This window comes from Mytilus edulis, chromosome 9 (assembly GCF_963676685.1).
Source record: "Mytilus edulis chromosome 9, xbMytEdul2.2, whole genome shotgun sequence".
NCBI classification, from domain to species: Eukaryota; Metazoa; Mollusca; class Bivalvia; order Mytilida; family Mytilidae; genus Mytilus; species Mytilus edulis.
In genome coordinates, this window is record NC_092352.1 from 54,867,723 (window position 1) to 54,881,859 (window position 14,137).

Here is a 14,137-nt window from a genome sequence, read left to right on the forward strand (position 1 = left end):
TATATTCTATCCTTCACAGATAGGAAGCTTAAGACTCATCAAACTAATACTGTGACCATAAATTATCTATTATTTTTTCCAAAGTGATATACGATATATTCACAGGAATTGACCATATTGTCCATTTATCTCTCAAAATTGAGAAGGATGGATATCTTAGTTCAGTCATATTGAATCAATACAATTCCGTTTATCTTTATTTTATTATCAAAATATGCCTACAGGAGGCAAGTAATTATATATGCACTTAATAATCTGATATGGAAATGGAAGATTGTCAGTTTTATTGTTTTTGTTAAAATCAGTGTTTATTCTTAAAATAATTAAACTGAGCATGCATATCTTATATCCAAAACAAAGTTTGCTTATTTACAAAAGACAACAAAAAATAGTCTTCAGTCTTTTAAGGAGGGTCTAGATTTGGTTAACAAAACAAGAAAATAATTTGCAAACAGCGAAGAATAAAGGGCTAAGAAATGGGAATAGACAAAATCTACAAAAAGAATTAATCAGAAGTTATACTAGAATATTCATAACTTTCTTACTGTGGATTTATATATTCAGACACAAGATACCAAATTTTTCGTGGATTTCATGGGTAAAGGTAAACCATGAATTTTAATGTTCAACAAAGATTATATTTTCATAGACTTGTGTGTGCAGACTTCGGTAAAACCAGTAATCAAAACTCCACAAAAGCACAATTTTCCTCAATCCACGAAAAATTGGTTCCCATGAAAATAAAAGGATCCATGGTACACGTATTGCTAATTTTCATAACATGAAATTATATATAGTTGCCATTACAAGAAAATCCACAATGAAAATCTATGATTGTTTTCAGACAATTCTACAATAAGAATTAAACTAAAGTAAAACTGAAATATTCATGACTTCAATAAAACCTTCTTATTGGGAAAGAGATGGATATGTCCTAGTCTCATGCTTGGCGAATTTCATATTAAGTTACCTTTGTAGATTCCTTTTTCTTGACAGGTGATGTCTGCGACTTTTCCTTCTTTTTAGAATCTTTCGTACATGAAGCATCATCCCCAATGGGATGAACGGCTATTTGTTGGAACGGCATGGCTGTTTTAGATTCCGCAGTTACATTATCCGAAACAGCGATCACTACATCACCACACCTATTAATAAAAGTAGAAAATGACCGCATGTTCTATACGACACATATGAATAAATGAGGCATGGGTACAGACAATTTGCTCTTATATGAGAGAAAGACTACCAGTTTTTGTCAGTTCTTAATATAAATTCACACCTCTAAATTCACAATAACACAATATTTTTCTTCTAAGTGATGTCACTTTCTTGCTATAAAACATTTTCCTTACGGGATTGTTATTGTTTAACACTTTTTCAAGAAAGCTGAGGTAATTAACACTTTGATGGACTTGTTTACACAAATTTTCATTCAGTAAGGTACCTCATAGTGTTTTTCAAATGTTATTACATATATGCATACTGTGTAGTTTTGTAAATCTCCATGAAGTATTTTACGCACAAAGATGACCTATACATGCTATATGCATCTCTTTATATAACTAGTCACACAAGTGTTTTTAATCTTTAAATATACCATATATAAAAAGAAAATGTGTTATGATAGCCAATGAGACAACTCTCCACAAGAGACCAACTGACACAGAAATAAACAAAAATCTGTCACCATACAGCCTTCAACCATGAGTAAAACCCATACCACACGGCTTTGAATGAGTACTAAAAAATGTCAATTTATCTACTTTACATGGCTGTTTTGATTCACAATCAGGTCAACATCTCTAAAGGGAGACCACCAATAATTGGTGTCGCAACTGTGACTTTGTCTACATGTCTATGATTACTAAATACAGTGTTAATGTTGTTTCTCATAATTTGACATTGTGTGTGGGAGGAAATAGGCTATAGGCCACTAGAGGGCACAAATATATATAATTATTAGAGTTAAGAAAGAACCATGATGATGACCTCATTGGTCCATAATCATTACAATATTAGTTTAAAGCATGTACTACATCTGTGTTCAAACTCACAACATCTGTGTTGACAGACTAGTATTTTAGAAAATGAACTAAAAAGCCACCAAGGACACCCTATACTGTCTAACATGTATCAGACTTGGAGTACATTTGTAATCAACACTGAACTACTGATCAACCCATAGTTTATGTTTCCTTAATGATACTATTCTTATAAAGTAAATAAAAAATTGTATGTTTTCTTCAAAGATCGATGTATTTTAATTGGTAACATTGTTTATCTCTCATAACAGATTTCTAGAATATTCTAGAATATTCTAGAATATTCTAGTAATCTAGTAATATTTCAGCATCTAAAATAATTGGATTCATGATGATAAAATATCATTACTGAAACAATTACCGGACATTTCATTCTATTAACAGTTGCATGGGTTAAGCTACAATATAAACATGTACCTAATGTTGATACATTGATAGCAAATAATACTGGTACATTTGGTACATTGTGATTGTTTCATCAAATTTGTATTTAAGTATTTACATATAAAAAAGAAGATGTGGTATGATTGTCAATGAGAAAACTCTCCACAAGAGACCAAATGACACAGAAATTAACAACTATAGGTCACCATACAGCCTTCAATGATAAGCAAAACCCATACATGTATACCTGTTCATTTAATACTTTACAATGAATGATTCAGAATATGACATTCATTTTTATATTTTATTTCCTTTTTGCTTTTAAAGACATTTAAGAAGCAACGCTATAAAAGACAAATGAGAAGTGAGAAATGGAAATATGAAAGAAAATTCCAATCGAGGGAACATGAATTTGCAATTTATGGCATTACTCTGGGTTAACTAGAAATAAACTTCAATAACTCAGGAATGGAAACATTATAAAGTGTAAATTGAAAAGATTGAAACAAGGTCTGGGAATAAATTAATGTGACAAAAGCCCAACAATACAATTTACAGCAAGAGAGATTACTAACCATGATAGAGTTTACATTGATAACATTATTACTACAACATAAACCTATCCCATAAACTTCATATTATCAATGAATCCTATAAGGTCAAGGTCAGATAAATGCTGCCAGACATACATGTAACAACTTACAACCATTATTATAATATTTAATTTCTTTTTGATACTGTAGGCAAAAGGTAAATGATAGTTGGTGAATATAATATATAATATATACACCAAATAAGGCAATATGTAAATGATAGTTGGTGTATATAATAAATACACCAAATAAGGTAATAGTTAAAATGATAGTTGGTGTATATAATATATACACCAAATATCATTTACCTATGGCCTACAGTATCAAAAAGAAAATTCAGACTAAACCATGAAAACCTTATATTTACATTGAATATTGAACCATGAAAATGAAAAATCAAGGTCAGCTGAAATATGCCAGACAGACATGTTCAACTTATTATCATTCCTATCTATGCATCAAATATAGTTGTCTTACATGCCTTGTTTCTGGAATCTCGGAAGAGCACCAAACTAGGAAACTTAATATTGACCAATAAAGCAAGAAAATGAATTCAAAGTCAGATGATACATGCCAGACAGATCTGTACACCTTAAAATCATTTAATGTGCCAAATATAGTTGACATATTGCTTATAGTATCAAAGAAACAAATCAAATTATGAAAGCTTAACATTGACCCCTGAACTGTGAAAATGTAAGTGTTTTGAGATTCTTTTAAGCCAACTTGACATTCTAATCAAATCAATTTAATCTGAAGAATAAACTGCTATTTGTATAAAGCACAGATTTGATGCTGAGAGAGTCTTATACATTTTATAAGTCATAAGACAGTTTAAAAAAAAAAACTGATAGTAGTTTCTTTTGGATGTTACTAATAAAGCAAAGAGCAAGAGTTTGTATTTCTTTAAAAAATGCTTTTTCTGACCAAAAAAAACACAATTCAAATACAATCTGGTATACTCAATTTATTCAAAGCTTCAAAATGTGCATTTTCTACATATTCGTGATGCTTCACACTGACACTTTCAACAACCAAAAAGATGTACTACCTAAAGAGTAATTTGGACGTAATACCCACATTAGATAGAATAAGGCCAACTAAAATTAATTAGTAGATTTTCATCCAAATTTTTGAAAAAAATTGGGTGGGTGGGAGGATTTTATTTTTAAAATTTTATTTCATTTAAAACTCTCTTGTGACGTGTTTTTCATATCTGCAAGTGTAATAATAAACTTATATCATGTTTATACATGTAAAAGGAATGGTACATAATTTTTAAAATTGAAAAAAAAATATCTCTGATTGGCAACCACGGTTCTTCATTTAATTGGCCCTTTAGAACCTATTTTATATATTAAAAAAACGCAGTTGGGCTACCTACACCAAATTTATTTTTCTATCTAAGCGATGGTTTGTAGTCCCCATAAAATGCAGCAAATGCATTTGTATGCAAAACAAGTGTTATGAGTACAGAATAAAATGTAAACTGAAAAACAGTTTTGAAAATAATAGGGTTGTTGCTTTATTAACTTATGCAAGGTGAACATATAATTCACCTTTTCAGAAACTAGAGGGAAATCCCATTGTTCGTACACCAAAATGAAAATTACGTTACGTCATTGGTTGAATTTCAATTGTTTAGAACATTTCTAACCAAACAAAACGATTTGGTGTACGCTTTTTTCAATATATTACACAGAATGCATTAGATTCTGAAACGGCTAATTACAAGGCCATACAGTGCCTATAATTGTTCATTTCTGTGTCATTTTGGTATCTTGTGGAGAGTTGGCTCATTGACAATCATACCATACCTTTTTTTTTATATTAACAAAAAAGAAGAAGAGGGTATACATGCTGTTTGTCAGCCATGGGTAAATCTAAGAGCTTAAATGCTATAATTAAATGCGCTTGTTTGTCAACTTTTTGAACTAAATATACAGCAATAAATCTAACAAGTTTGTGCTTGTGTCAATTTCTTTAATCCAGAAATTTGCTGTACCAATGTGTTCCACGGTTATTGTGACTGTTTGGATATCATTCAAAGATATTTCCTGACACAATGTCATTAGTCTTTGCACAAATAGAAAAGAAAAGTCCACAGTTTGTCTATCACTGAATTTCTATCCGAGATTTGCATTTCTTTGACACAGCGTATTACTCGTTACCCGAAATTTATGGTTCATGCCATTCTCGTAATCAATCTCTATTCTCGGTAGATGGTGTTGTCATCATTGAGCAGTATGTCGACTTATTCATTTTGCTTAGATTACTGGCCACAGACCACAATTAATTCCTCTATCAGTTCTTTATAACTTTTTGTCTCATTAAAAAAATTGCACCGAATCTTTTTGTCAAATTTTTTGTGTGTGTAATGTATAGTACTAGTCCAAAAATATATCCAAAATTTAGAAAGATCGCAGTCACATATCTTACAAATTTAGCCAATACACATCCATACCCCTATTGACAAGTCAAGAGATGTTCCGAAAACTGTAAATATTACCTTTTTGCACTTGGCCTAATCACTCATTCCAAATCAAAATCAGTTAAAATACAACATCCAAAAATTTATTTCACCTCTCTTCTTTCATTTCCACCAAAAAAAATCTAAGAAATGAGTGAGGAAGGGAAAGAAAAAAAATTAAGGAAAAATACACTCTAATTAAAAGGAACTATATTCGTGGACAACGAAAAGCGGGGTCATTAATTGTGGTCTTGGGCCTACTTGAAGAAAATACGAAAATCAAAGTTTGAAACAGGAAGTTTTGAATGAAACGAAATTATTGACGAGTATCGGTGACGGAAATGAACAAAATCCGGGAATCGTAAATTTGTTAAAATAAAAAAAATCGGGGCGGGACGATTTCTGAGGCCATAATAAATAATAGGTTTGTTTGCCCAAACGCTACCTACCCAGAAAAAAGCTGCCTACTCAAATTCTTTTATTTTCCTGATTTGAAGAAGTTTTTTTTTAATCAAATAGGCATGAAGACTAATAATCATCTGATTCTTCAATTTCTTTAAAAAAAAAAAAAAAAGAAAATGCCTACCTACCTACCCACTGTTTCAACCTTTGGGTAGGGTTTGGGCAAACCAAAATATTTTTAAGTGTGGCCTGAGGGACAGGCGGGGATCAAAATCTATCAATTAATTTTAATTAGCCTAACAATAACAACACAAAAATGATAAGTAGTGATTTGTGCTTGGGATGAGCACTTATCATTTGCTTATGGGAACCAGTGGAGAATATATTCCAAAATGCAAATTTATTTAATTCAAATGTTTCTTTATATCTTATATAAGCTGAATTCTATTATTGATTTTAACTATGTACAAGTTAATCTGATGTCACTTTTAACATGTTTATAGTGCGAAAGACAATATTCTTTACTTCAAATAAGCAATTATGGCTAGTTCACTATTAAAGTTTAGCCGGAAGACAATATGATTAGTATTGCATAAGATTGGACAGTAAATCGTAATAGATATATTCAATCAGAACACTTGGTAAAGTTTTAAGATTATTTACATTTTACATAGAATGAGTGTATAATTGTTTTTTCAACTGTTAATTCATCAGTCTTCCCCTAGCTTTCAAGATTTAAACTTGGTTGAACTACAATTGCAATTTCAGTTGAAGTAGAACATTATATTTTTGAAAGTGGTTAAATCCACTATTTACCTTTCTATAACCTTGGGAAGTTTATTTGCATAATAAATTTCAGACTTTATTGGTACACATACATGTATGTACATGTGATGTCATCAGGTTTTAACAGTCATATATGGTTTACCTTAAATCTTCTATTTGTCAAAATTCTTTTTCTTGAATATACACAACTGATATAAGACAGTAAAATTGGTTAAAATGGTTACTAACAAAAATGGAGGAGCAGATATAGATACCTATTTTTGCAAGACCTTAGACCTTATTTGAAGCAGTTTAGCCTAACTTGCTGGAGCAACATGTAATCAAATGAACTAGGGTGCAAGATTCTCCTTAACTTGCTCTCCTATTTTCTTGTCTCTAAATGGTTAACCTAAAGTTTCGTACAGCACTTTTAAAACTGAAGAGTAACAAAATTTCAGAAGGTTTCTATATGAATATATATACATGTACTAGAAGATGCCTGCAAAATCATGGTATAATTGGGCAAGTGTTGAAACAAAGAGTTTTTAAAATTGGCGGGCAGTACATTGACTGAGCATGTGTGAAAGCACATGGGACACGATCGAAAGCAGTCTCCCAATTTAGGATTTCTCTTAAAAATTTACATTTTCTGTGGAAAAAAGATTGTTTCAAAGACAAATTTAGTAAGTTTATATGATATACATGTACATACATGTAAGGCAAACAAATGAACAAAATTTTCAAAATGATCTTACGACCATGCCATATATAATACACTACAAAGAGAAAATTCTGACAACACACATTTTTTGTTTGGACTAATATTAATTTCATAACAATATATAAATTATTGATACAATTATCAACTACTTACTATTGAGATACATTGAGAAATGAAATATATATAATTATGACCGTATTTTATGTGTTAATCATTTGACATTAGCATCTGATATTAGTGAATACGTAACAGTACTAGTGGACCAATTCACCAGGGTTTGGAATTATTAAGGTTTTTCTAACAGTAATAATGAGTTATTAAACTAAAGAATCAGTGCTCCTTCATTTCATTGTGAACAATGTGTACCACACCAATAGATAATCATTTGCATAATCACAGAATATTTCTTTACATTATGAAAATAAATATACAATGTAAAGAAAAGATGAAAAAGAAAACACAACCTACATGTACATGTAAACAATTCAGGTGACTAAATAGACCATTTTCATATTACTGACTTGGACTCCGGGATCTATTTATAATTATTCTAAGGGTTACCTACTTTGTAGTAGGACAATTATGAGCAACCAAAAAAAGTAAAATCATAATTATATATGATCTAGCAATTTGGGAGGAAATTTACTATTTTCAGATGATCTAGTCATGTATAGAAAGCAATTTGAACAGTTAACTTTCCATCAAAAGTGTACCAATTAAAATCTTGAATTTACTATTTTAAGTTGCTCTTACTGTATTTAGTCCTACCTTAGAGGAGGTAACCTGTCGAAAAAATATTTATTCTGAGGTCAAATGTCCGTAATATGAAAATGGACTATTGGTCACTGGGCATATTACTGTATGTTAGTACTTTGGAAAGTGGTGCATCATGTGAAAAGTGATATTTAGGATATAAAAATATTCTCACCCCTCCATTTTAAAGTCTCTTATGATTACTTTGTTTCCTTTTGATCCATCATATTAACTGACAATATAGTGTACTGTTATGAAAACATGCAAGAGTTGTCAGTTTGCATTGACTTAATTGATAAACTTTTTCATTTTCTGTTTGAAAGTATGTACAGTCATTTTTATTTTAACTGGTAAATATAAAATTATTCAATTTTCAACAAATCTCATGCATTATCATGATTATTATAAAGCCAAAAAAAATATATGTCTGTTTAAGGTTTCATGCTTTCAAAAAATAGGGTAGGTACAAATGCTGTTGTGTTTTTTTCTATGGTCGGGTTGTTGTCTCTTTGGCACATTCCCCATTTCCATTCTCAATTTTATTATCAGTATTTCCATTTTATTTTATGTTTTCATTTTATTTTTTGTAACATGATTTTGAGTGTGCGGTTTCGTCTTGTCGTGGTCAGAGTTGATCATGGGCCAAGTTTACCCATAATTTTAATGATTGGATTATTTCCCTTATTAAATTATTGGTTGGAAAAAAATGGTGGCAAAATGTTTATTTCATCACACATGTTGCGAATTTCCTTAAAACAGCTACCATAGTAACCATACATGTACATTCATATTCACGATTAGGAACATTGGGATGTATCAGGCAACACTATCTTCACTTTTTACACAAGTTCAGTTTATTTTTCACTTTACGACAGAAATAAAATGGCTTAGGGTCGGCGCTCATAATAGGGTCGGTCGGGTAACCGTAAACAGACATAATGTATAATTTTTTTTGGCCTAATAAAAAAAAACTTATTGAAGAATATTTTCAAAAATAGTTTTCTGCATTAGAATTTTGTAAATATATAAAAATAAGGGTAGAAACTCTACAAGAATTGGTTCTAGCTGCTCTATTAAAATATTGTACCTTGGTACAGTATAAAGTTATAGAAGATAATTATCTGTTTTTATAGATATGTGAAGTCTGTTTTAACACCCATTTTCAAAGCTGTCAAATTAAACGACACCTTAGTCATATCCAAATCAATAGTTGCAGTCTTATTCTTACTTGAAATCGAGTCAATAAAATGAACATGTTGTATGAGGAAGTTTGATGGTATAAAATATGACATTGCTTTTCGGCCTCAAATTATGTATAATGTCTATAGCTAAGATAAGAAGGGAACAAGTGTACAGAATTTATACATGGTATAGACATTGAACCTACCTATGCCGCACCCTATGAAATTGACCTGGAGTGCATATTTCACCTATTGAACTTGTTTACTAATGTAATTGATAGGGGAATGTTAAGTTTGAATTTAGAAATTGATTGTTGGTTGCTTAAAATCCAGTGGCAAATATTTCATATATGTTCAGGACAATAAAAAGTTAACAATAAATTCAATAGGGAGGTCCTCAGCATCAAGTCATAGAGACTGTCCTGGATGGAGTTGGGTGGAATTTAAATATCCACTTGAAAATGATAGTTTCCCTTTTTTACAGAGGATGACCTTGAGGTCACTCCGATGTATTGTTATCGCTTAAATTTCCTTCATTCATAAATTATAGTCAAATTAGTTTTGGGTTTTCAACACCAGTGAAAAAAGTGCATTTTCATACCTGCGATTTCTGTTCTCCGGTTGTACGATGTTTCAACAATATATGGAATCATTTCAGTTGTTGATTTAGTGGTGAAAATTTGACTGAATTATATCTTAATAAATACGATTTTATATGTTTAATTGGTGTTTCAGAAAGAGGTCAGGTGCTCTTGTTCATTCATAAAATTATCGTTCATTCATAAATTTATCGTAAAATAAAAATCACTACACAGGTTATACGTGTAGTGTAATGACCACCTGTAATCTAAAAATAGCGGTCTCACTAATATCGACAAGAAGAATTTTAGCGACAAGAAGCGTCAAGAACGGACAAGAAGAATAAATTAAGCGACAAGAACACTATTTAGCGACATGAAAACTTCTCGTATCGCATGAGGATGACACATATCAAATGAACAATTATGTGTGGGACTTAGTTTTAATGTATGATGTCAAAGTAACACTATGAAAATATTTTTAGTAAGCTGAAATATAATATATTTATTTTTTACATGATTATGTCTTGTAAGTTATTTTATTTTTGTCCCATTTTTCAACATTAGCGTCTCGAAAGGTGAAATGTTTTAACTGAATGGTTAATTTAAATTAATCATGAAAATTGATAAAACTAAATAAATAAAAGTAATTATTGCCCACTTACAAACACTACCAGGGGATAATCCATAATTACCCCCAACTTTAGCCTGGTAAACTTGTTGTCTCCTTGTGAAATATAAAACATATTAAAAATGATTTCCTGCTTAAGTCTTTTATTGATATAAAGTCAAAACCTTCTTGCTTTTCACTAGACAACCATGTCCTGTCAGGTTTAATTCTTATATATGTAGATGAAAAATAAAAGTCCCCAATATATTAACATGGCAGCAATTGCTTTTACAGCCTTTAAGGCTTTGATTTTTTTTACAGAAGAGTGTCCACCATGCACTTGCACTGCACTATAATAATAGTAGAATAGAATTATCATATACAAATAGATGAAAATTATATATACATGCAATCGTAATATTAATAATATATATAACAACAAACCAGTAAAATTGAGAAAGGAAATGGTGAATATGTCAAAGCGACAACCACCGACCATAGAGCAAACAACAGCCGAAGGCAACCAATGGGTCTTCAATGTAGCGAGAATTCCCGCACCCGTAGGTGTCCTTCAGCTGGCCCCTAAAATATGCATAATAGTACAGTGATAATGGACGTCATACTAAACTCCGAATTATACACAAGAAACTAAAATTTAAAATCATACAAGACTAACAAAGGCCAGAGGCTCCTGACTTGGGACAGGCGCAAAATTGCGGTGTATTCTCTACGACTATTATTCAGGGATCTCCATGGATGAAAATTGAACCATGGAGGAACTTTCACCATTACAAACCTTGTCTACGCTGTAGTGTAGCGCGATCGGAAGTATTTTATCCCTCCATACAAGGAATGGTGAACATGCTAATTCATTGCTTATTTAAATTATATTTATTTGAATTTTCATTATAGAATTAGAAGTATCAATATTTTCATGTATTGCCGTTTTGAACCATTCAAATGCCAAGTCTTCATGGTCCCCCCTTAGTCGAGAATGACCAAAAGCTGTCATGAAGTCCCCATGCAGATTTCTTTTATTTTTGGCAATTGTTATGGGGGTTAAAAATCATCTGATGTGGAGCTTATTTTTCGTGGACACTGTCAAATTCAGAGCCCATTACCGGTATGGCTGATTTGCAGCTACAACAAAACAATTCGTACGGGTTGTGTAAAAGGTTAAAGAGATTTGTAAAGCAAACGTTGACAAATGAAAAGGTTTTTAATGACTTTATCTGGAAAAATTGATGCTGTGCAACATGCATCTTTCGAGTCTGAATAGAAACCGGAAACGCGGATGTATCAATTTGATTGTAATATACGAAATGAATTCGGAATTTAGATACGATATTTCTTTACAGGAAATATTTAAGTTTTTACTTTTAAACTTTTAAAGTAATTCTAAATTATCGTTACAGCAGTACTCGAGTTATTTGCGATGAAATAATATTTACTGTTTTGCGTCTTATTTTGTACTTCTTAAAAAAGGGGGATGCTGATTGCATAAGTCAAAATAAAGCACGTGTTCGACTTGTTAAACTGTTTTCTTTGTAACTGGATTAATTAATTAATTTATTTATTTAATCTAAATGATCATAATCATTTGCTGAAACTTAGTTGATTACTTCGACAAATGGATCGTCTATCCTCAGATAGTATTCTCCTGTCTGGTTTGTTGATCTACCTGTACAAGCTCAGGTACAAGTAATTAGCGATCTTAATCCGGATATCCCTCAGGCGTCAGAACTGTATTGGATTATAACATAAAAAGCCTAAGGGTTATGCAATTACATGCATTTGATTATAATTGATAAAAAAATGGCGTCGGGCTACAAAAAACGATGAAGTTTTGAACGATGGCGGAAGACAATTTAACGATGGCGCAAGACAATTTAACGATGGCGCGAGTCATTTGACGATGGCGCAAGACATTTGAACGATGGCGGGGCTCCATCGTTAAACAGGCCATGGAGATCCCTGATTATTATATAAGTATAATAGTCCAAGGTATACTGATTTCTTGCACTACAAGATAATAGTTATTACGGTGAGGTTGAATTTCCTGTCATTTATTCATCATCCAAGCATGAACTTAATTCTATCAGAAATAAATATCTCTGTAAATTAACCCAAGTTTCAGGTATAGAGATGTGATCTGTTTCTGTGACATGCGCTTTTGACCATCCACAAGAACCTGCGGTCATCCGATGTTCAGTACTTCAGTACTTTGATTTATCCCTATTTTCTTTCAAGGGCATTATTCTTGGTCTGCAGTAAAATTTCAGTAAATTTCCCTGTTTTCATGGGAACCCAATATAACATATTTGAATTTTGTTAGTATCATATAGGGTCTTCTTTGTAAATATTATGATTATCATGATTCTTATCAGATTATATAAAGATATGCATTGCCCTTGTCCCATTGGCATTGTCTGTATTATCACTGATCATGTAATGTGAAGACAGTAAATATAAATATTGATACATTTATTTTCGGTTACCCCCACCATATGATAGTTTATTACCTGTTTTGAGTTTCAATATCCACTGTGTTAGTGTTGTGGTCAGTTTAGGCAGTGTAACATCACATAGTCATTCATAGATTTATAGCAGTACAATTTTATTTCATCTAGAAATTTACAGCAATGCATCGTACTTAGCAAGCGAATTGGTCAAAGTCGATATGTCAGCCATTTCAAATATACTGAATAATAATATGAAAACTTTCTTGGATTAAATGTTCCTTTTTAGTCCAAGTTGTGTTGTATTTCTTGAAATTCGCACCTGTCTGTTTTGGAAATCAGGTAAGTGGTTTGTCAAAAGGTGAAGGTCGCGACAGTCTGCAGCGCCATCTGCCATCTGATCTGTGGCAATATGAATTAATTTCCTTTCTATGGAGCACCCGATGTACAATAGTGGGTATCACTTTTATCAGGACAACTCGGACAAAGACAAATTCAGACTCATGTAAACAGTATTCGGACCACTTTGAAAGCCAACTCGGACCAACTAGAAAAACCACTCCAAAATTGGGCTAGCGTGCACTCAGTTTTTACTAACTGACTGAATAATTAATTTCCGATTCATGCCGTAGGGCTTCCCACTGAGTTGTTCCTGCTTCATTTGTATTTGCCATTCAGTAACCTTTTATAGCTTAAACCAGAGACATATATGTCTCTGCTGATATAGTAGAACCAAAGTAAGAAATGTTCTGGGTACAAAATTCCCCCACTGAAAGTGCTATAGTTTGACCATGAGGTCAAATGTTAAGGTCATATGACTTATGACCAATCAATCAGCAATAGATGTGTTGGTCTTGTCTCAAGTTGGGATTTTGAATTAATACTCCGCGAAAAAACATGTCAAACCCCACATTCTTTGAGGTGTCTGTCTCAGGTAAAGAAAGGGGCCTCAGTGGTTATTCGTCTTGGACATTATCTTTAAAAACAAGCTAAAAAAGCCGATACTATTCCGAATGTCATAAATTACCATTTTTATATCACTTGTCATCCAGACGCTCTACTTTGAAAAATAAAGCGGCTGGATGATCGAGACTACTTAGATTGTCAATTTTCTTACCGAAGGAGAGTGGTTCTCGATTACTCCTCATGAATTCCGGCTTCCTTCGCCAACAAAATATT

At 31.9% G+C, this 14,137-nt stretch overlaps 1 protein-coding gene across 2 annotated transcripts in view; it reads right to left on the minus strand.

Annotated features, from left to right (window-relative positions):
• The window catches only part of LOC139489782 (E3 ubiquitin-protein ligase MARCHF8-like), a 32,682-nt gene extending 19,344 nt beyond the window's left edge, over positions 1-13,338 (minus strand). Inside the window, exons 1-3 of one of the 2 annotated variants that reach the window (XM_071276605.1) lie at positions 13,022-13,328; positions 8,306-8,362; positions 971-1,145 (exon numbers count right to left, since the gene is read on the minus strand). In XM_071276605.1, the coding sequence (XP_071132706.1) occupies positions 971-1,145; positions 8,306-8,313 (183 nt within the window). In that variant the 5' untranslated portion in view covers positions 8,314-8,362; positions 13,022-13,328. Of the gene's footprint in view, positions 1-970; positions 1,146-8,305; positions 8,363-13,021 lie in introns of both variants that reach the window. The other variant, XM_071276606.1, reaches the window with a different exon arrangement.
• Between the last annotated feature and the right edge of the window lie 799 nt (positions 13,339-14,137).